Raw genomic sequence first — 23,439 nt, forward strand, 5'->3', positions numbered from 1 at the left:
CTAATAATTGTGTGTGCTAGCGTCTTGTATAAAACCGAAAGCAATTGCAGTACTTACATAGAGCCCAAAGGCAGGGTTATGGGAGGGATGACTCTTCTTACTAGCTGTGTGACCTTGGGGAGATCACTTAAACCCTCTGAACTTTAGTCTTTCCCATTGCAGATCATAAAGAGAGACAGCACTACCTGTGTCCCAGAGTAGCTGTGAGGACCAAACAAGATAAATGTAAAAATGTTTCATAAACTATAAGGTAGCTTGAAAGTGTAAGAGAATGTTGCTAATAACCAGAATTTAAATGAAGGCTGAAGCTATTATTGTTGCTGTCAAGAGTGTCTGAAGAAATAAAGACAAATATTTCATGAGCTGCCACAGAAATGCTTTACAGTAGGAATCTGTTGGCACAGATTTCCAGATCTCCAATTTTTCCTCAACGTGTCCACAGTTCTCTGAGAAGTCAGGTTTTTGGGAATTCACAGTGATGTCTTACATGTTTTCCAGTATTCTGTAAGTGAAAACTACCGATGCTCTAAGTTGTTTGCTACATGATAACCTTGGTGTTGCAGAGATAGACTCTTGAAAAGAGTCCTACATTTAAAGAATTTATTATTTATGTATAGGTTTTGTTTTCTATAGTCTTTGGCATAAGATTAATTATTATTTGGATTTTGAATTTTTTTAATTTTAATTTTTTGAAAGAGAGTATGCGTGAGAGCAGGGGAGGAGCAGAAGAAGAGAGAGAGAAAGAATCTTAAGCAGGCCCCATGTCCAGCACAGAGCCCCATCTCACAAACCATGACCTGAGCCAAAATCAAGAGTCGGAAGCTTAACCAACTGAGCCACCCAGGTGCCCCTGGATTTTTTTTTTTAATTTTTTTTTTAAATTTATTTCTGAGAGAGAGAGAGAGAGAGAGAGCAGGAGAGGGTCAGAGAGAAGGAGATACAGAATCTGAAGCAAGCTCCAGGCTCTGAGCTAGCTGTCAGCACAGAGGCTGACGCGGGGCTTGAACCCACGAACCGTGAGATCATAACCTGAGCTGAAGTCGGACACTTAACCGACTGAGCCACCCAGGTATCCCTTTAATGAGACAAGTTAATGTTTTTCTGGCTTGCCCTACTGCTGCCCTGTTTCCTTAAAGATGTGTTGTCGATAGATGCAAGTTTATTCACAGGGGAAAATGTGATTTTTTTTTTTTTTTTGCAGCGTTTTAAATGACTCAGTCCCTGCTGGGAAAGGGTGGGGATTATTGTGAACCTGTGCTTGAAATTAAGCATCATTTCATTGAAGTAGATTAAATGTTCTCCTGATTTCTTATTGTAATGAAACACAGTTAGTCAGGATAAGCTAAGTTACACTGCAATAGCAAATTAATCCTAAAATCTAGTGGTTTGACACAAGGGTCTATTTCTCACTTATATGTGAATAGGCAGCTCTGGTCCACATAGTGACTCAGAGTCCCAGGCCGATAGATGCTCCAACATGTCCCCACGGTTGCCATGTCAGGGGAACCAAGAACCTAAGGAGCATGTACCCATTCTGTTTTGCTTTGCCCGGAAGTGACACGGTTAATTCTATCCACAGCGTCTTGACGGAGACTAGTCTCATGGACTATCTAATGGCAAATTGCGCAGGGAAATGTGATGAGCACGAGGATATTCAGTCAATGACAAATATCTCTGCCACAGCTCCCAAGCCTCCAGTCAGTAAGATGCTCTCAACACATTTCAGTACTTTTATCCCTGGCCCCCCGCCCCAGGACAGTGCAGTGTAGTGAAGGAGCACGAACCTTGAGGTCCGTGTGCCCTGGGTTTGACTCTCAGCCCCACCCCATGCTAATTGTGCAAGTGTGAGCAAGTTATGTTGTTTCTCTAATCCTCAGTTTCCTCATCTGTAACATGAGGATTCCAACACCTACCTTTTAGGGTTGTTGCAATGATAAGAAATTATCTACGCAAGCCCTTCGGCAAAGATTAATACTTGGTGATTATTGTGATCAGAAGGACAAACAAATATTTAGGGCAGCAGTTCTCAGCTGCAGCACTACAACACCGCAGGACATTGCAAGTGATCTCAGGGAGTGTTGTCACATCTTCAAAATGCTCACCGGCCAACGTGGTTTTAAATCCCCTTTACTTACTAAAATATTTAATGTATACATAGGTTACTAGAAGTAGGATTGGACATCATTCTTGAAATATATGAGAGAAGTGACTTTGTCTTTATTATTCAACCTTTGTCCCTCCTGTGATATCCTCTCCCCCATTCCAGGCCCCAGGCTTTGGATCCGCCCGATATGAATCCTAGCTTAGTCATTCTCTATAAGTCACTTAAACATTCTGAGCCCTGGTGTCCTCATCATCAAAGTTGGAACAGCCATGAGTACTCCATAAAGGTTTTTCACAGGATCAAATAATGCAGGTCAAGTCTTCAGTATGGTATCACGAACTGTCCTCATGATCCTCATGATCCTGCCTGAGCTTTGGGGGAAAGAAGGATAGGTGTGAAAATTACAAGAGCTGTTTCACAGAAATCTCCACAAGACAATGAAAGCCCAAGGCAACACTGGATTGGAACTTAACTAACAGAGATTAGCATATATTGGGGTGAGAGAATTCTTCTACTCCTAGACATCCAGGATTAAAACAAACAAACAAACAAAAAACCTGGGTTTTTTTTATTAGAAGAATTACACATGCAAATTCAGAGTTCTGACTTCTCTCAAGCATCAGAAGATCGGTCTGAATGGTAGCTGTTAACCCTTGTTTAGACAAAGATGTGCTCTCCGTTTGCCACAGATCCCACCACTCTATTGTTTTACATCTTCACTATTTCACTGATCTGCTTGACTCCTGTCAGAATTTGAGTTTATGGCTAGTAGATTCAAGGTAGCGATAACAGGGGTAAAATTGGTGAACAAAGGAGTCTGTAAACTATTTTCAATTATTCAAAAAACCTAATGGCAGTGATATATTTTTAACCCATGAAAGATTGCCCACGTTCAGTAAAGTACCAGATTTCTTTGCTTTGAAATGAAATTACATCAACCGGGTAATTGTGTCATCATAAAAGAAGTTCAGACTGGCGAGTAGATATCACTGATGTTTTAAAAAGGGGGAAAGCAGATTACTATTATTTAATAGATACAGGCTGCTCGGTAGACCAGTTTTTTTTGTTTTGTTTTGTTTTTTTAATGGGGCCCAAGAAGGAGAGAAATGATCATTACAAAAGGTGTCCCTATTGGTAGAAAGGTTGCAAAGGGAGCAACTGGCTTTGTCTGTCATTTCTGCACTGGTAACTGTAGTCCAAAGTGTCAAAAACAGACTAATAATAAATGTTGGCATTTCAAGTATCTCATAGTAGATCTAGAACACATTTAGGGAAAGGCTATGGGGACTTCTTTTAAGTTCTGGAATTTCACATCCTTCTAAGTCAGTTTCTAGGTTGAACTTTTTTTTAAATTTGTTTTTTAATGTTTATTCTTTTTTTTTTTTTTGAGAGAGAGAGAGCACGAGTGAGAGAGGGGCAGAAAGAAAGAGACACAGAATCCAAAGCAGGTTCCAGGCTCTGAGATGTCAGCACAGAGCCCAATATGGAGCTTGCTTATGAACTGCAAGATCATGACCTAAACCAAAGTCATACTCTTAACTGACTGAGCCATCCAGGCACCCTAGGCTAAACTTCTAATTTTAAATAATAGACACAGTTTTGGAGGGCACCGTAGGTGGTTCAGTCAGTGAAGCGTCTGACTCTGTATCTCAGCTCAGATCATGATCTTGCAGTCTGTGAGACTGAGCCCCGCATTGGACTCTGTGCTGATAGCAGGGAGCCTGCTTGGGATTCTTTCTCTCTGCCCCTCCTCTGCTCACACTCTGTCTCTGTCTCTCTCTCAAAATAAATAAATAAACTTAAAATAAATAAGTAAGTGATAGCACAGTTTTTAATAAAGGCTCTGGGTTTTTTTCAAAACTATAAGGCAAAATGAAATACAGTGACCACTTACAATATTGCTATGCTCTGTTAAAACTAGTTAATGTTGCTCGCCTGTGCTAATGTACAAGGTCACTGTAGTTTATAAGGGTGATGAAATTCTCTACTGATGACCTGTAATACTCAAGAATTGCTATATGTCCTAGAACAAAGCTGATTCATATTTCTACTAGGTAGGGCAAAGGTATTACGTTTTCAGTTTTCCTTGCCAACTCCTTCCAGCATTTAACCAAACTATTTGGGAATCTTTTAAGAATCACACGAATTAACGTGAAATTTAACACGAAAATTAATCCTATTCCTTCTTCTAATCCAACCTTCTCATTTTTCAAACACCTGAGAGAAAAGGACTTGTCCAAAATAAAACAGCCAACACTGGAATTCAGGTCTCTTGTATTCTAAGTCAAATTAGATATGGTGCAGTAAGTTTTCCCTGTTTCCTCTTCTACTTTAAACTATCCCAACCCACCATTGCCTGAGATCTGTTTTTTCCATTTAGTCTCCAGGCTTCTCCTTAATTGTCTAAACTTTCAGATTTTCACACTCCTCCTACTTTGTTCTTACACCATTTTCACAGGGCTTCCAAATTCTACTTTGAGAAATCCTGAATGAGGAACATGATTTGAAATCCCTCAAAAGCCTGCTGGGGCTTCCAACCAGATAGAGAAATCTGTAAATCATAGTCTTTAATAGTCTCTCTCTCCATTTCATGCAGAAGTTTTCCAAGGAAGCAGAGAGAAGCCTAATGAGAAGATGGGGGGAGGTCCCTCTTACAAACAAGACAATTCAGATTTCGTATATTCCGTTCATTTCTTCTCTTTGCTTTCATATCAATAGAAGCTTTTAACCACCTATCTGGTAGCACATCTCTCTCTTGCTATGGCACATTTAGCTACTGCAATATTAGACCAAAAAAAATTGTTTTTCTCTAAATGAGAAAGTGCGTATGGCAGGGACATCAAAGGTGGTTCTGGGGGGCTCCCAGGTTGATCAAGCATCTGACTCTTGATTTCAGATCGGGTCATGATCTTTTTTTTTTTTTTTTTAATTTTTTTATGTTTTTTTTTTACTTTATTTCTAGGAGAGAGAGAGAGAGAGAGAGAGCGTGAGCAGAGGAGGGTCAGAGAGAGAGGGAGGCACACAGACTCTGAAACAGGCTCCAGGCTCCGAGCTGGCAGTCAGCACAGAGCCCGACGCGGGGCTCGAACCCACGAACCCGTGAGATCATGACCTAAGCGAAAGTCGGACCCTCAACCGACTAAGCCACCCAGGCGCCCCAGATCGGGTCATTGATCTTAAGGTTTGTGGGTATGAGCCCCCCATCGGGCTCCATGCTGACAGTACAGAGCCTGTTTGGGATTCTCTCTCTTCTCTCTCTGCCTCTCCCCTTCCCCTGTGTGCTCTCTCAAAACAAAAAATAAACTAAAAAATAAAAATAAAAAAGGTTGTTCTGGCCAGGATGGCCTCAGCATCCCATCTGTGTGGGAAAGCAAACCAGAGACTCTTAAGAGAAAAGAATGAAAAAAGAACGGAAGTGGGCAAAGTATAAGACAAATTAGAAGAGCTTCAACTTAAAACTGAGGTATATGAGAAGAGTACAGGCTGATTCATAATTATTGTCCCTGGATCCAGGCAAGGAACTGCTCCGAAAGGGCAAAGGCTGCTTGTGAACAGACCCACTGTGGCCCCCGTGCCCCGTGAGTTTTGTCCCATCACCGCGTAAAGCTCACCAAGTCTGTGACTGTGTCACCAAACCACGATGAGCGGAGAAAAATAAGGACATATGCTGACTTTTTCATAATGCTAAATTTATTCCATTTAAAGGAGTGCCTTATATTCTGAGATTGCATCCTTCCTTTTTTGAGTTCTAAAACATTTCTTTTATGAAACGGCAGCAAAAGTAGATGATAATTGATATTATTTATGTGCTTTCTTGGCAAACTTAAAATATCGATCACTCTATGTTCAGCTCCCCTTTTGATTTTGGTTTTACACTTATTTGTAAAACCCAAATGTCCATTAATCTCCTACGTAGAAGATATATGCTAAATGTTTACCAACCTTTCTGGAACCAATCTCAATTAATTAACACACCCTTCAAGGAGAAGCCTTAACTGAATCTTAATTTTCATTCTTAATAGTGTTCTCCATAAAAATGTTCAGCAAGTATATCAAATTAGTCATAACAACTACTCTTCAGTGCTTAATGAAACACTTCTTCATAACCTCTGACAATTTGACAGGAGTGAATTTAATAATAGCAATAAATACAGATGGGACTACATAAATCAAGGAAGTCCTGATGCAAAACTCTTGCTGTGTTAGATGGCATCTCTGCTTTCTCATCTGAAATGAACCAAGAAATTAATTATAATAATGATCATAGCAATGAGAAAAAAATTCAAACCAAGAATCATGCTGACATGATACTCTACATAGAAAACCCGACAGACTCCACCAGAAGCCTCCTAGAACTGATCCATGAATTCAGCAAAGTTGCAGGGTACAAAATCAATGTACAGAAATTGGTTGCATTTTTATACATCAATAATGAAGCAACAGAAAGAGAAATCAAGAAACTGATCCCATTGACAATTGCACAAAACAGCGTCATGCTCTCGGAAGGAATGCCTTTGTTCTTTTAACCCACTGCTTACTTCTCCAATGCTGGAGCCAACAGACTAGGCAGTATTCAGAATGAGGACTGTGGCTTCCGACTTTGTGAGGGAGACTGTAGCGTGGCTTCCCCCAGGATAGGCCCTCTCAGTCATTTACATCATGTGGCAATACAATGCAGGTGCTGCTTAAACATTAGCCCAAAACTTCCCAAGCAGAGAGCAGGCTTAAGACCAACGGTACTCTCCCGTCCTAGGCAACCTTCCAACCTAGCCCCGCCTGTCTACCTATAAAGTGAAGGCAAATTCTCCTCCACCCTCCATTCTTGTCTGAACCTCTTCACCTTCCAGCACCTCTCCCATCTCAGGAGGAGTTTGCCCAGGATGGGCTTTACGTTGTACACCACTGCTACCCATCTGCTTCTGGGAAATCATTGGCCCCAGCCCAGAGTACTTACAAAGCTGTGTCTCTTTGCGGATCTTCATCCTTTATGCAGAGCTAAAACCAAACACAAGGGCAATGAGTTTGCTTGCTTTTCGAAGGCAGTGGATAAACATTTTGAATGCACCAAGGTGGCTCAGGGGATAGGAAACCCAAATGTCTGTTAATCTCCTACCTAGAAAAATACACAATATAGAGGTGCCTGGAAATACAGACACTTCTGCACTAGTCCAGGTCTTATGTCTTTGGCAATGTTAATGATTTCTGTATTGAACCTACAGAGATATAATCCTTGAATTAAAATGCTTCCAGGATTCTTTGGTAGTTGATTCTTTCTTTCCTTCCTTCCTTCCTTCCTTCCTTCCTTCCTTCCTTCCTTCCTTCCTTCCTTTTGTAGGAAAAATTTGCCTTAGATTAGAACCAGGGGTTGGGTGAATTTCTTCTTGGAAGACATTGTTGTCCTGAATTACACCCAGTTACCAAATATTTCAAAGAGAACGCCTCTCGCTGTGTAATTAACTCAGCCTGGACCATACTGGCCTCTCCTTTGAGGCTCTCTTCCCCTTTTGCCTCCCTTTGGCACTGAATTAACTGGTAGAGCCAAATGCAAGGCATTCACCAATACACACACATGCTCTGCATCAAGCTAACCAAGAAGATGACTAGTCAACAATTCAGAGTCCAGCGTCTGCCCTCCTCCCCTTCCCCCTCACCCCCCCCCCCCCCCCGGGGTCTGGGGTGGGAGACCGAAGGTGGAGATAGGCTGTTTTGCACAACCGACGTGCCTGCACGTCATCCAAACACCGAGTTCCGTTCACAGNCCCCCCCCCCCCCCCCCCCCCCCCCCCCCCCCCCCCCCCGGCAGCTGCTGCAGCTGCCTGTTGTGGCTGTGCTCAGGAGGTGAGCAGAAAGTGCCACCTTTTTCATGCAGATCTCTGAACCCACAGCAGATGTTCCCCTGTGTATTTATTTATTTTACCAGAGGTACCATGGCAACAATAAAGAGAAATTTAAAAGGAAGAAAAAATCAGGCCCCAATCCCCTACTCCTAACACCACAGCTATTTTCATTCAGGTTTTGTCCATATGTGCTACCATTCTTTTGTTAAAACCATCCTTATAACATATATACAATTTTTATGCCCTTGAGCAACTTCCATTTTAGGTCTTTAGAGAGACCAGATTGTCCAAGTATGGTTCCCAATTCTAGAGTCGCTTATGTAGCCAGTTCTCTGCTTGTATTTAGATGACTTTTTACATAAATATCTTAGAATACTTCAATACCTGCATTATACTTTTTCTTCTAGCAATCAGTCCAAAGCACAATGTCAGAAAGACCACAATGCACGCTGCAATAATGGGTTCTATTGGAATAGCCACAGCTTTATCTGTTGGAAATGCAAACACAGGAAATAAGAGCTAACATATATATGCTTCTAATTTATATGTTTCTACTAAGTCCCAGCCATGGCGCCTTGCACTCAACATATATCATCCTCTTAATTAAATCCTCCAAACAACCTAACAAGGTAGGTATTAATAACTTCATTTTACAGTATGGTTACAGTGAGGAGCGTCTTGTCCAAAGTCACAGAACTAGTAACTAGCAGAGATAGGTTTTGAATCCGTCCCTTTGTGGATTTATTTATTATTATAAGGATAACTTACTATAATATGAATCATTCCCCCAAAGTGGGTAGTCAGACCATTTTGTGCTTTCTTCATCCAAAAGTTTTCCATGCAGAAGGCAGAGATAGACTAAAATCAATGGTTTTTCCTGCCCTTTGAAAGCCCAGAAGATACTGGGAGATGTCTCCAAGGGAGAAACATAGGAAGGAAGGCTTTAAGAGCAAGAAAAGCTGAGACGCCTGCTGGACTAAGGGAAGAGAGGCCTGTGGGCTCCAGGAGCAGAGGGGACCCTTGTAGCTGTACTGTGATAGTCCCCCATGCAGGTGAAAGGACATTATACAAGATGGCTGCACAGTGCCCCTAGGGAAATGGGACTCTGAGCAGCCTTTCCAACCTTGGCAAAGATTTTCATACCTTTCTAAACATCATGGAAGAACAGAGAATCTGCTTCTTTTTTTAATGTTTATTTATTTATTTTAGGGGGTGTGTGAGTGGGGAAGGGGTAAGAGTGAGAGAAAGAGAGAGAGAGAGAAAGAATCCCAAGCAGGCTCTATGTCGTCACACAGAGCCCGATGTGGGACTCAATCTCATGACTGTGAGATTATGACCTGAGCAGAAATCAAGACTTGGATGCACCGACTGAGTCACCCAGGCACCCCAGAGAGTCTATTTAGAACCTGGGTTAGAAAGAGATCAGCAGCAATCATGACAGTCTGGAAAAGAAAACCCATCCCAGGGGTGCCTGGGTGGCTCAATTGGTTAAGCAACCCACCTTGGTTGAGGTCATTATCTTGTGGTTCATGAGTTTGAGTCCTGCATTGGGCTCTGTGCTGACAGCTCAGAGCCTGAAACCTCCTTCAGATTCTGTGTCTCTGCCTCTCTCTGCCCCTCCCATGCTCATGCTCTGTCTCTCTCTGTCTCTCAATAATAAATAAAAATGTTTAAAAACTTAAGAAAAAAACCCATCCCATCATTTCCTGAACACCATGTAAATTCAGAGCTATTTTGTTCATCAGACACTGTGGGCACAGCTTGCACGCTTCCCAAATGCCTGGAAAAATACATATTGGTTCCAAAATATGAAAATAAAGTGGCAGATTGGTCAAATTAATAAATGATTAAATACCTGTAAGACATAACTTTGTGTCAACTGTAACCCAACAGCCAAATAATGATATTTAAACCTTAAGAATCACATTAATAACTAATATGTAATAAAATTCAAAATGTATGCAAGTTACAAACATCCTTTCAAAACTTTTACAGCAAAAAGCATACTCCATGTGCTTCATTTTAATATGTTTGATATGACATGGGATGAAACTTTTAAAAGTAAGAGTGCTTAAGATCAACAAAGGTATTTATTTTTATTTTATTTTATTTTTTCTTTTTTTAAATGTTATTTATTTTTGAGAGAGAAAGGGAGACAGAGCACGAGCAGGGAAAGGGCAGAGAGAGAGGGAGACACAGAATCTGAAGCAGGCTCCAGGCTCTGAGCTGACAGAAAAAAAAAAACCCGACGCGGGGCTCGAACCCACGAACCTCGAGATCTTGACCTAAGCGAAAGTCGGACGCTTAACCGACTAAGCCACCCAGGCGCCCCCCAACAAAGATATTTATTTATTTATTTATTTATTTTTATGTTTTATTTATTTCTAGGGGAGAGAGAGAGAGAGACAGCGTGAGCAGGGGAGGATCAGAGAGAGAGGGAGTCACAGACTGAAACAGGCTCCAGGCTCCGAGCTGGCAGTCAGCACAGAGCCCGACGCGGGGCTCGAACCCACGAACCTCGAGATCTTGACCTAAGCGAAAGTCGGACGCTTAACCGACTAAGCCACCCAGGCGCCCCCCAACAAAGATATTTAAATGATCTCTCCTAAGCCCCTGGATTTCGATACCACCCCAGGGGTGGTGGTGGGAGGCTCCAATCTTGGCTAAGATAATATTTTAGGAATTTATAGGAAATAAAAGTATGCTATTTATTGTGCCCTTGAGTTTATAGAATGAGTGGGGTCAAAAAATTTTTACTGACTATTGTGTCATAGGTACAGTGCTCAGCCCTGCAAAAACTAGGTCAGACATGGAAGGCTCTTGCCTTCATGGGGCTGACCCTCTAGTAGTGAAGACAGACATTAAACAAACAAAAACCATAGATTGAGATCAGTGTTATAAAAGGACATCTGGTCATGAAAAAGTATATGAGGGGTGAAAGGTGGAGAGGAGGGGAACACTTTAGATGAATCTCATTTCAAAGCCCAAGACCTATTTGCCTCAAGATTATAACATAGGGTTTATCCCTCCATAAATATATGACACACCTAACCACTAACCTTTTACTTGTTTTCTTCTTTCCTATTTGTCCAGTTCCTGCTCAGGATACTTTTGGGGAGTAAGTAGATTAACCATCCCTTACTCTTACTCTCTTTTAGTTGTTACTAAAAATTTTTTCATGAGAGTGTGAGCTGCACCAATATTCTGGAGAAATTCTCCTCCATGGGCCTTCTTGTAAGCATGGACCCTGTGAGAGCCAGCCCTGGGAGACACCTGAGGGCCTTCACCTTATTAGGGGCCCTTTCTACTTTCAGTGCCAAGGAAAAATGTCGAAATAAGGGGAAGCAAAAGAGGGACAATTAGGAAAAGATCCGAATTCAGTCCAAGATCTGAATATTTTTACCAAGCTGAATGAAATGACAGCTTTTACTCTTTAAACAAGCTGAAATAAACTGCCTGATCCGCTGGGACTCCCTTTGGATTTCGTTTTTGATGAAAGTGACTTTCATAAGTATAAATGCATCTCCCCCGTTTTACTCTCCTGTTTGTAACTAGATTTGGTCATTTTCCCCCCTCCATATTTATTATGCAAGATAATCCCAACACACAGGCTAACCTCTTGCACTCAAGATCTGTGATTACACTTCTAGCTTTGCATGGCCCTATTTAGAAACTACCCTACCGAGCCCTGAAGCCAGGAGAGGCTCGTGGCAAACACATTTATCCTGAGCACAGGCAGCAGGGCACTTGATGCTGTGAAAGCAGCCGACAGCCTGGGAAATAATAGAGCAGGAAGAAATAAGAAAAACAAGTTGGTTTGGAAGCGTTCCATAGCAAACAGGATCCTGCCCACCTGAAAGCCAATTTGTCAAGCTGACATCCTGCTTGCCACACAAGTTGTGTGTTTTTTATGTCACTTACAACTCCTTCTTAACCAAGAGGGATGATATAATCCCCTAATCTCTGCGTGTAGTTTTTACAGCCAGTTGGAACGGCATGGCTGGAGGCCCCACCAACTGTGCTTTTGTGGGGAGGTGAATAGCTACAAGCTTCAATAAGCTGCCCGTTCCGCCACTCCTACCCCATGCGTACTTGGGTTATTTGTGGGTTTGATTTTTTAAAGCAGGCAGCCCCCTGGGGGTATTGTCACTGCCCTCCCTGCAGGACAAATTACTGGACACACCAGTAATCACAGTAATGGGCATTCAACCGGCCGCAGCTCTCCCTTCCCACAAGCCTCTCTGTTGGTGTCCCAGACCCCCCTGAGGGGCAGGATATAATCCCTCTGGTCACATGGTCCAACCCTTCTGGCAAGAATTTCATCTGGCTTCCGAGGAACTAGCAAGAAAGGCAATGAGTGGGCACGGGAGGCAAACGACAGCGTGAATACTGTTCTAACATGAAATAGGAGCGTCGGCTTGTTTGGCTGCTCTTGGCATACTGGCCTCAGACCAGGAAATGTGTGTGTGAGCATTTTCTGCATCTGCTACATATACCAGGTATCTTGACTTTCTCTCTTCTGTTTTGTTTTGTTTTGTTTTTTCAGAAAAATAGAATTTTATTTCAACTGATCAATAATATCCAATCAGAGTAAGAAGGGAGTTAGTGAATGTCCCCAAACTAAGGCTTTCTAACCAGAAAATTGACATAGCTTGCCCAAGTTTGCAGATGACATAATCAGATATGTCTCTCAGCTGCATAAAGGCAGTGTTAACATGACAACAAACATAAAGATTTTTTTGTATGTTTTTGCCTATGTATTCAGCAATCAAAATTAACATTTTTCTGGGCAGAAGATATGAACAGACACTTCTCCAAAGAGGACATCCAGATGGCCAACAGACACATGAAATGATGCTCAGCATCCCTCCTCATCAGGGAAATACAAATCAAAACCACACTGAGATACCACCTCACGCCAGTCAGAGTGGCTAAAATGAGCAAATCAGAGAACTCTAGATGCTGGCGAGGATGTGGAGAAACGGGCACCCTCCTACACTCTTGGTGGGAATGTAAACTGGTGCAGCCCCTCTGGAAAACAGTGTGGAAGTTCCTCAAAAAAATTAACAATAGAACTCCCCTATGACCCAGCAATAGCACTGCTAGGAATTTACCCAAGGGATATAGGAGTGCTGATGCATAGGAGCACATGTACCCCAATGTTCATAGCGGCACTCTCAACAATAGCCAAAACATGGAAAGAGCCTAAATGTCCTTCAACGGACGAATGGATCAAGAAGATGTGGTTTATCTATACGATGGAATACTACATGGCAATGAGAAAGAATGAAATCTGGCCATGTGTAGCAACATGGATGGACCTTGAGGGTGTTATGCTGAGCGAAATAAGTCAGGCAGAGAAGGACAAATACCATATGTTTGCACATATAGGAGGATTAGGAGGAACTTAATGGAGGACCATGGGGGAGAAAAAGAGGAGAAATAGTAGGGGAGAGGGAGAGAGGCAAACCATGAAAGACTCTTGAATACTGAGAACAAACTGAGGACTGATGGGGGGGAGGGGATAGATGGGCATGGAGGAGGGCACTTGTGGGGGTGAGCACTGGGTGTTATATGGAAACCAACTTGACAATAAACTATTTGTAAAAAAAAAAAATTAACATTTTTCTGACAGCATGCGAGAGAGAAAGAGAGCAAGTGTGCCAGTGCATTCTCTGAGTGGGGGAGGGGCAGAGGTAAAAAGAGAGAATTCTAAGCAGGCTGCATGCCTGGCGCAGAGCCCAATGTGAGATCATGACCTGAGCCAAAGTCAAGAGTCAGATGCTTAACTGACTGGGCCACCCAGGCGCCGCGCAAAATTAACACTCGAGGGTCTTAATAAATGTTTGTTTCAAATTAAAAGAGATGTTATCTAAGAAAACTTAAATATTTTAACTGAACTTGCAGGATCTGTATCAAAAAGGAAGTTATCTTTGAATTTGGATTCGGGGAACAGCAGCTAAGAATGATTGACAGGCTTGATTGTTGCCGATTAAGTCCCATCCCACACTGTCCTGCTCCCCAACACATTCCTGGGCTGAGGCATTGTCTAAAGAAGTCCTCGAGACCCAACACCCTCTACAGGTCTTTCTGCTCTGCTAAGACTGCAGCTTTCTTTACCCTGGTATCAAGATGGCTGTTCCTACCCAGGCATCACAGCTGCGTTCTTGAAAGCTTCTTTTTGTGCTGCTCACCTCAAGGTCAATTTTTGCCACAATCGCCAGTGGTAAGTGGAAATGTGGGCATGCTAGTCTCTATTCCATTTACTCTCTGACCTCATTTCTTTCTACTGTCTTCCTTGCTTTCTCTTCGTAGGTCCCCTTTCTCTTATTGTATGAATGAGAAATAGGAGGGAAGAACATTCGAAATTTCATTTGGTCCCTGTGTTTTGCAGAGGTGAAAAATCTGGGTGGATGGGGCATGAAGCCAAGAGAAAGACATTTTTCCACCATCTTTCCCCTCCCTCACTACTGATTAGCCTATAGATTATAATTTCAGAGTTGAGAGTGTATTTAGATTCATTTTCTCACCCGTCTTCCCTTCTCTATGTGTTTCTGACTTCTCTCTCTGTTTATCATTAGGCTGCAAACTCAGAAGTCCAGTTCCTACAAACCTTGTGGCCCAGGAGAATTTATGGAATTACTCCTTCCTAAAAGCCAACCAGAATTGTCTTCTACCACTTGGTTCTAGAAAGGACCTGTGTTCAAAAAGCAGTGTTTCATATGGAATGGGCATGATCCCCTAAATGGAAGAATTAGAATTCTTTTTTTTAGGTTCACTTATTCATTTTGAGAGACAGAATGTGCAAGTGGAGGGGGGGGGGGGACACAGAAAGGAGAGAGAGAAGATCCCAAGCAAGCTTTTCATGGTTCAGTCAGTGCGGAGCCTGATATGGGGCTCGAACTCATGAACCATGAGATCATGACCTGAGCTGAAGTTGGATGCATAACTGACTGAGCCACCCAGGTGCCCCACGAATTAGATTTCTTAGTAGAGATTTCTTGGATAGGGGTAATTCTCCAAAGAAAATCATTAGCTATTAATCCTAATTAGCATCATGACTTTGTTGCCACACAAAATATTTACTGAGAACCTATTCTGACTTTTGCACTGTGCTGATATTACTTAAAAAGAGAGTTACCTTTGACAATGAGGTGAAAGTCCTTGGTCTCCATTTGCAGAGATGAATTTGCAATGCAGCTATAGGTTCCATTGTCAGATTTCTTGACTTTGGTGATTGACAGTTGAAGAGATTCACTTGTCTGTTCGACTCGGTGATTTTGCTCTAAATTGAGGATGGTACTGTTTTTGTACCACATCATTTGAGCCTGGGGGTTGGATTTCACATTGCAAACCAACTTCACATCATTGCCTTCCTCAACTGTTTTCAAGTCATCTCCACTCAGAAGAGGAGGAACTATAAGACCCAAGCATGTAGGCTTAATTAGTGAATAAGCAGTAGTTTACTGTCAGTGTTCAAGATCTGCCTTCAGTCTGTCTCATGTAGTCATTTATTCATTGGACAAAAATTTATCAAGTTCCTACTTTATGCCAAACACTGGCCTAGGAGCCAGGGATACAATGGTAAATAACACATTCAGTTCCAAACCTCATAGAACTTCTATGTAGTAGAGAAGATAAACCATGAAACAAATGTCTATAATAATGAATCTATACCAAGTAGACAATTTATAACACTACCTAAAAGGATAAGCCTTGAGTCTTTGCTCTGAAACCAATCTGTACTAATACGTTGGAGAAAACAGTATAATATGAAGAAAGCAGGGATTGCACTTATCCCTAATTCCATTTCTACACCACCTCCTGTGACCTTGAGAAAGTTATTTAACTGCTAAGTCACTGCTCACTTTCTTCATCTAAAAAGCGGGACAATACCTACCTCACAAGGTGCTGTAAAGATTAAATGAGATAACGCCTGTAAAGGATTTACCACAGTGCTAGTTACTATTTTTATGGTGGTGGTGTTGGCGGTGGCAGAAGCCGTGGCTGCCGTGGTGGTTTTGAGGTCTCCTCACATCCTCTATTTTTGCATTTTATCAACCGCATTTGCCCTGGCCCGATTTCCCAATGCATATTTGCATTTCCTCAATGATCCTCTAGAAATAATGTCCTCCTCCCAGAAGGTGCTCCGATTTTGCCAACTCGGACATCTATGGATGGTGAATGTGACATTGAGTCCCTCTCATCCTTCTGGGAGAGCCAGTCCTTACTCCCTCCATTATAAGGGCGGTCCTTAGAGACACAGATACTTGAACACAAATAATTCACCAAATAATTCCAACTCGCACCTGCACCAGGGCTTTCCAACACCAAGGGGAAGAAAAGCCTGAGCTGACTCTTCCTCTTTTCCATGCCCCTTGCATTTTCTGCTCCAGATGCAGAAGAATAATAAAGTGCTTGCAAAGCGGGCAGTAGAAAGGAGCTAGAGTCAGGGAAGGAGGAAAAAAGGAGCTTGTGTAATCTGCACACTGAATAATTAGACCCTGAGTAGGCTGTGCTATTAATAACTCTTTCAGAAGAATGACATTTTGCTGCTCTTTGGAATGAGCTTGAATTCTGTATCCATATCCAACAAGGATGTTATATGGCATTTGGATATGTAGGAAGCTGCTACAATAGAGAATGTAATTATCAAATAAACCATAGGACCTGTGGACATGCCCTGTTAGTTTTTCCTTTTGATTTAACCATTTAAGATTAATGTTAAAGCATATCAGCTATATGTGAGTATTCCCTTTTGTAAAAACTAGTACATTTCAGATAAAGTAAAGTCCTCCTTGATTCCATCTTGTTCGCTTCCTCTCCAAAGATACCCACTGCTATGAGTTTGATGTAAATCCTTGCAGATCTTTTTTGAAGAAACAAATTTCTTAAAAATGTCTCTTTATTTAATTTTGAGAGAGAGAGAGAGCGCGCGCGCGCGCACGCGCGCGCGCATGAGTGGGGGAAGGGCAGAGAGAGAGGGAGGCAGGAAATCCCAAGCAGGCTCTGCACTGTCAGTGCAGGGCCTGACATAAGGCTTGAACCCACAAACCACAAGGTCATGACCTGAGCCCAAATCAAGACTCCAAAGTTCAACTGACTGAGACACCCAAGTGTCCTGAAGAAACAGTTTTTTATACATATGATGTACCAATAGGAAATACATTGTATATTTTAGGAGTCATATAAAAATACTTTATTCTCTCAGTAGCTTGCATGTTTCTGAGATATATCCACTTTGAACCACAGAGATCTAGCTCATTGCTTTTAGAGTGCTACAGTATAAGACTCTTTAATCATTTTGATTGATGGGCATTATTTTTATTTTTAAAATTTTAATGCTTCAATAAATATCCTTGTATATGTTTCTTTAAGCACATGTTGCACACGTTTCTCAAGGTTAAAACACCTAGAAATAGAAACATTGGATCACAGGATCGGCACCGTTTAAATTTTGATAAAAATTGTACAAGAGGTGGACTCGATTTATACTTTCAGCAGCAACCGTGAAAGAAGGTTCTGGTTCTATGAAAAAAACTTCTTTCTGAACACCTTCCCCCAAATAGTGTATCATCAAGCCTCTGTGTAGTTCTCAGCCTGCTACTTATAACAATAATAATACTTCCTCAGAATTGTACGTTATATTCTTGTCACTTTTATGAGCTCATTTTGATTTATTGATGAGTGAGTTTGTGCCAATTATTGTCATTACGGATCACTGACCAATTGGCTTTTTTTATATATATGTTTAGCAACAGCCATATTTAGGAGGTTGTTGTAAAGGTGGTCTGAAATATGGATTCAGGTTGGAAAACTGACAATCATTTCTTGAAGCCACCACATCCTATCTGCCATGTCTCCTTTAAGAAGGTGCAATGGGAAGGACACTAAGTCAGGCGCCTGGGGAATGGTGTTCTGTTCTCAGCTTCAGCTGTGATCATTTGGGCCCTCAATCTTTGCCTCTGTTTTCTTATCTGTCATTTTATAAAGATTACAAGACCTCCAAGATCCCCTGATAGCCAAGAGGTAGCTTGCTAAAAACCACATTTTACTGATTCATAGAAAATAAAAAACAAAGCTCCTTTGCCTAGGAACATGCAAATATTTCACTCTGGAAACTCAAACTGTAAGATGCCAGTATTTTCCAAAGTTGGGTTCTTCGGCCATTTTTCTACCTTTTTATTTCAAGAGCAATGACATCAATTTTTCACCGAAAAGTTTGCTGAGCTCATGAAGTCAAATGCCTTTGACTTTATTACTAGGTTCTGAGTCCAGAGCTCACTCTTCCACCAATTCATACCACATCATCACCTTATCCTACATCACCCCTCTCTTCATTATCCTTACCTCTCTCACATAGGACCAGCTTTCTACCCAAACCACCTATGTGATCACCTACATGGAATTACTTGAAAGACTCCCTTACCCCCACATAGTTCTAGCAGTGGGTTACCAATACCTGAATCCAACCATCTAAGAGCTTCACCATTTTGGGTTTAAAGGTGATGTTAAGAGATTCCCAGGGTACGTGGGTGGTTCAGTCGGTTAAATGTCTGACTCCTGATTTCAGCTTGGGTCATGATCCAAGGGTCATGGGATTGAGCCCCACGTCAAGCTCCGTGCTGAGCATGGAACTTACTTAAGGTTTTCTCTCACTGGGGGCACCTGGGTGGCTTAGTCGTTTGAGCGTCCAACTTTAGCTCAGGTCATGATCTCGCGGTTCGTTGGTTTGAGCCCCCTGTTGGGCTCTGTGCTGACAGCCCAGAGTCTGGAACCTACTTTGGATTGTGTCTCCCTCTCTCTCTCACCCTCCCCCACTCATGGCTTTCTCTCTCTCTCTCTCTGTCTCTCTCAAAATGAATAAGCATTTAAAAATCTTTTTAAAAAGATTCACTCTCACTCTCTCTCTCTCTCTCTGCCCCTCTGCCCTCTCTAAAATAAAAATAAAGAAGGTTTAAAAAAAAGATTCCCAATGAATGGCTAAGTAGAACACAAAGCTAGAAATCACAATGGAAAAGATCAGTGATTTTAAATAAACATTTAAAATTTCAATCTGGCCCCCCCAAAAAAGAACTATAAAAAGAGCAAAAAATAAATACAAGAAATATTTATAATCTCAAATGACAAAAGGTTAATTTCCTTAATATATAGACCTTATCCAAATCAATTTTTAAAAGGCAAATAACCGGGGCGCCCGGGTGGCTTAGTCGGTTAAGCGTCCGACTTTCGCTCAGGTCATGATCTCGCGGTTCGTGGGTTCGAGCCCCGCGTCGGGCTCTGTGCTGACAGCCAGCTCAGAGCCTGGAGCCTGTTTCAGTCTGTGACTCCCTCTCTCTCTGACCCTCCCCTGCTCACGCTGTCTCTCTCTCTCCTAGAAATAAATAAAACATTAAAAAAATTTAAAAAAAAATAAAAGGCAAATAACCCAATAGAAGAATGGGTAAAGAACATGAACAGGCATTTCACAGAAAAGAAACATGAACAGCCAACACATTGATAAACAGGTGGACATGCTCATTCGTAATTTAGAAAATGAAAATGAAATCTCAAGTCAGGCTGGCAAATTCTTAGAGTTGAGAATACTCGGTGCTCACGAGGGTGTGGGGAAATAGGCATCCACCTGCACTGTTGTGGGAGCATAAGTAGGGCAATTTGGCAATACCAAGCAAATGTTAAAATGCACATACTCTTTAGCTCCAGATTTCAAGTACCACTTAATAACACAGACTGACTCGCAGTTTCTTCCCCTCACTCACAAAAGACATTCAGCAGCACTGAGATGGACACCGACTGATCCCTCTGTAGCTTGCAGGTAAAGGTGGTTCCGTGGTCATTTTCGCTGATGGAAGACACACAGACAGAACTGGAGTTGATTTTGTTTCCAGATTTCAAATCCACCGTCCCCTGTCCTCGGTACCAGAGAAGTTCTTCCTCTCTGGTGTGGTTTTTAACAGCACATTTCAGAGATTCTTGGGAGCCAAGCCAAGTGTCCAGAATATAGTTCTCGGTTTTATCATTCACAGTTAAGACAGAACCTGAGAGGGTAGGAGGAAACTATTAACATAGAGTGAACAAACTGAATGGCATAAACAAGGCATTGGGTAAATAAATCACGTTACACCAGTACAATGAAATATTCTGCAATATTTAAAAATAGTCATATTGACCTATATGATTTCACAAGGAAAAAGATAAATTAATAAAGATAAAAATAATGTATTATTAACTAAAAAAGGGGAAAATGTTAAAATGATGGCTATGAAATCTTGCCGCACATCAGAATCACCTAGGCATCTTTAAAAACATACTGATGCTTGGTTCCCAGCCCCAGACATTCTGATTAATTGATACGAGTGCAATCTGGGCATTGCATTAGTAAAAAGCCTTCAGGCTATTCTAATGTGCGATGAAGTTTGAGAACTACTGGATTAGAAAAGAGTATGTGCAGAATTACCCTCATTTACACACACACACACACACACACACACACACAATTTATGAGGAAAATTTTGGGGAAACATCTCCCTGTGTATACTGAATAGGATTGATAAAAGTAAAGAAATTATTTCCAGACTTAAATTGTATACTTCAAGGGGTTGGAAGTAGCAAAATGAGGGGGTAAGTGGGGAAGTAGAAATGAAAACAAAATTGAAAAATACTTAAGACACAACTTTAGGTAAATAGGCAGAATGTAACTTACATCTGTAATAATTCCTACAAATACATAAAAATTGAACATGCAATTGAATATGGGCAAAAGGGCTTATTTGAAAAGATATCTGATTTCTGATAGGACTGTGGGAAAGGTGGTCTTGCATTTCTGATGTTTTGATGTTGTTTTGGCAGTGTGGTAAAATAATTGATGTTTAAACAACTGGTTTGTAGGGTAGACAAGTTATAGAGTGGATGATCAGGATATATAACAGTTAGTTTTCCTCTCTGATTTTCAGAAATGCATTCACTGTAACATACCTGAATTTCAGTTTTTACTTTCCAGGTTCAGAAGCAAGTTAACAAAAGCTAAAAATAACTTTAGCTGCCATAGACTTGCCCCCTACATGACATTTGTTAATATAGTCTGTAAACACATGAAATTTTCCTTTAAAATGCATAAACTACTGATGAAAATAATGTGACTTTGCAGCCTGATTTTTTTTTTAATCTAGAAAAATCTATACCAAAATATTGTTGAGTCCATCTCTGAATGATGGGATTGGGGGGACTTTTAGTTTTCTTTATTCTTTTATATATTTTCTAATTTTTGCTACAATGACTATGTATTACTTTAAATTTTTTTTAAGAGAGAGAGAGACAAGGTGCTAGTGGGGGAGGGGCAGAGAGAGGGGAAGACCCAGAATCCGAAGCAGGCTCCAGATTCTGAGCTGTCATCCCAGAGCCCAAAGTAGGGCTTGAACTCACAAACTGTGAGATCATGACCTGAGCTGAAGTCAGACACCCAACCGACTAAACCTCCCTGGCACCCCAAATATGTATTACTTTTAAAACGAGATGTACGTGGGTGGGGATGGTTGGGTGGGATCCACTTCCAGATTGGGATAGAGAACAAGTACAGGGAGGATTTTTCTGTAAGAGGTATGTTCAATTAAACAGCAGAGCTTCTTTGGGATGTGATTAGTAATGAAATGCATTAAAATGTAGGAAAATTCTGGCTATGGCTCTGGAGAGAACAGAACATTTACTCTGTCTCGTAATATCAGAACCATAAAAATATTTTTCCATTTAATGTTTTATCATGTTGCCTGACTCCTGTACTCGGAGCCACACCAGCCATGTATTTGGTGATTTGGATTTTGGATTTTCCCAATGCCCGCTGATCGTTTGTTAATCTGAAATTTTTCTTTGTTCAAAAAGAGACCAAAAGAATGTGAACTTACTTGTCACCTCACAGGGCAGACGCAAAATCACTAAGAGAAGAAATCTGCACGTTCTCATTAGGCAACTGATCTTCCATGCCATCTTTAACAAATTTACGTCTGATCTGCTGAGGGGAGAAAGGTGTCGTTGGTTCTGTACTTTGGTCTATGCTGAGTTTGTGAAACTTTCTCTTCTCTCTTATGCATTTAAAATAAAATCCCAGATGAGTCATCCCAGCTGTAACAGTACTATTTCTAGTTTTTAATTAAACAATCTTGTTCTGATTACTGAGTCCAAAGTACTTTTAGTATTCAGGATTTTTTTAAGGCAAGAAAAAGAAAACCACCAGGAAATAGGCTATAACATACAGGGCAGCTGTAGGGCAGCCCTGGGGAAGGTAGAATCAGTCTTCCCTGGAGAAATTGAGAGAATGTCATTTTAACAGGAAGAGAAAGAAACTTGTTTCATTCACAGACAATCTCTACTGAACTGTAGTAATTCTGATTTTGAAAGCCTCTCTCGGGCCATTTTTGTAAAAGTTGCTTTCTGCAAAAGAGAGTTGTTGAAACTGTTCCAAATCCCATAGACTCAAATGATTAGTACCTTAGAAACGTCTCCATTGCATCATAGACTCTAGTCCTTTTTTCTTCTTTAAGTTTAATTTATTTTGAGAGATGGAGAGGTGGGGGGAGGGGCAGAGAGAGAAGTGAGAGAGAAATCCAAGCAGGCTCCTTGCTGTCAGCAAAAAAGCCAGACATGGGGCTCAAACTCACTCACCGTGAGATCATGACCTGAGCTGAAATCAAGAGTTGGAGGCTCAACCACCTGGGCCACCCAGGTGCCCCTAGTCTCTAGTCTTTTTTTTTTAATTTTTTAATGTTTTATTTATTTCTAGGAGAGAGAGAGGCAGCGCGAGCAGGAGAGGGTCAGAGAGAGAGGGAGATGCAGACTCTGAAACAGGCTCCAGGCTCCGAGCCGGCAGTCACCACAGAGCCCGACGCGGGGCTCGAACCCACAAACCGCGAGATCATGACCTAAGCGAAAGTCAGACGCTTAACCGACTAAGCCACCCAGGCGCCCCCCCCCCAAGTCTCTAGTCTTAAACCAAGTTAATCTCTTTGCTTTCCCCATCCCTCCCCGATCCCTCAGAATACCCATTTCCCTCAACCCAGAATAGACTAAGAATAATAGATAACCAAGTCCTCCTTTTTCCCTTTTGTGCTCTTGCTGCTGCCACCCCTTTTCCAAGATATTCTCTAGGAAAAACACATATTTATTACTTGCTATCTAGAGTACCACAATGAATGTGATAGAAACACATGTTGAATGCTTTCTATGCAACAGGTACTGTGCTAAACACTTCACATACATTATTCCAATCGCAGTGACGTCCCTAACAACCCTCTTGAGTTTATTTCTAAAGGTTTAGAGAGATTATATAATTTGCCCAAGGTTCCAAAGACAGTAAATGTCAGGGCTAGGATTCGAACCCAGGACTCCCAGGGCCAGACTCTTAACCACCACACTGCCTAGATTGATATTCTTTTCCTCTTTAAGAAGCTGCTGTTAATCCCTTTGGAGCCCCGGTCACTCTACAGACCTCAGCGACTTAGAGTTTCG

At 41.5% G+C, this 23,439-nt stretch overlaps 1 protein-coding gene across 1 annotated transcript; it reads right to left on the minus strand.

Annotated features, from left to right (window-relative positions):
- Nucleotides 1-7,054: 7,054 nt before the first annotated feature.
- Nucleotides 7,055-21,921, minus strand: TMIGD1 (transmembrane and immunoglobulin domain containing 1). The gene is made up of 5 exons (XM_039254018.1): nt 21,840-21,921; nt 19,701-19,979; nt 15,083-15,358; nt 8,326-8,429; nt 7,055-7,099 (listed from the first exon to the last, which is right to left on the minus strand). The coding sequence occupies exons 1-5, from the start codon at nt 21,919-21,921 to the stop codon at nt 7,055-7,057; spliced, it is 786 nt and encodes a 261-aa protein (XP_039109949.1).
- Nucleotides 21,922-23,439: the final 1,518 nt, after the last annotated feature.

This window comes from Hyaena hyaena, unplaced genomic scaffold (genome assembly GCF_003009895.1).
Source record: "Hyaena hyaena isolate Hyena2069 unplaced genomic scaffold, ASM300989v1 scaffold_10, whole genome shotgun sequence".
NCBI lineage: Eukaryota > Metazoa > Chordata > Mammalia > Carnivora > Hyaenidae > Hyaena > Hyaena hyaena.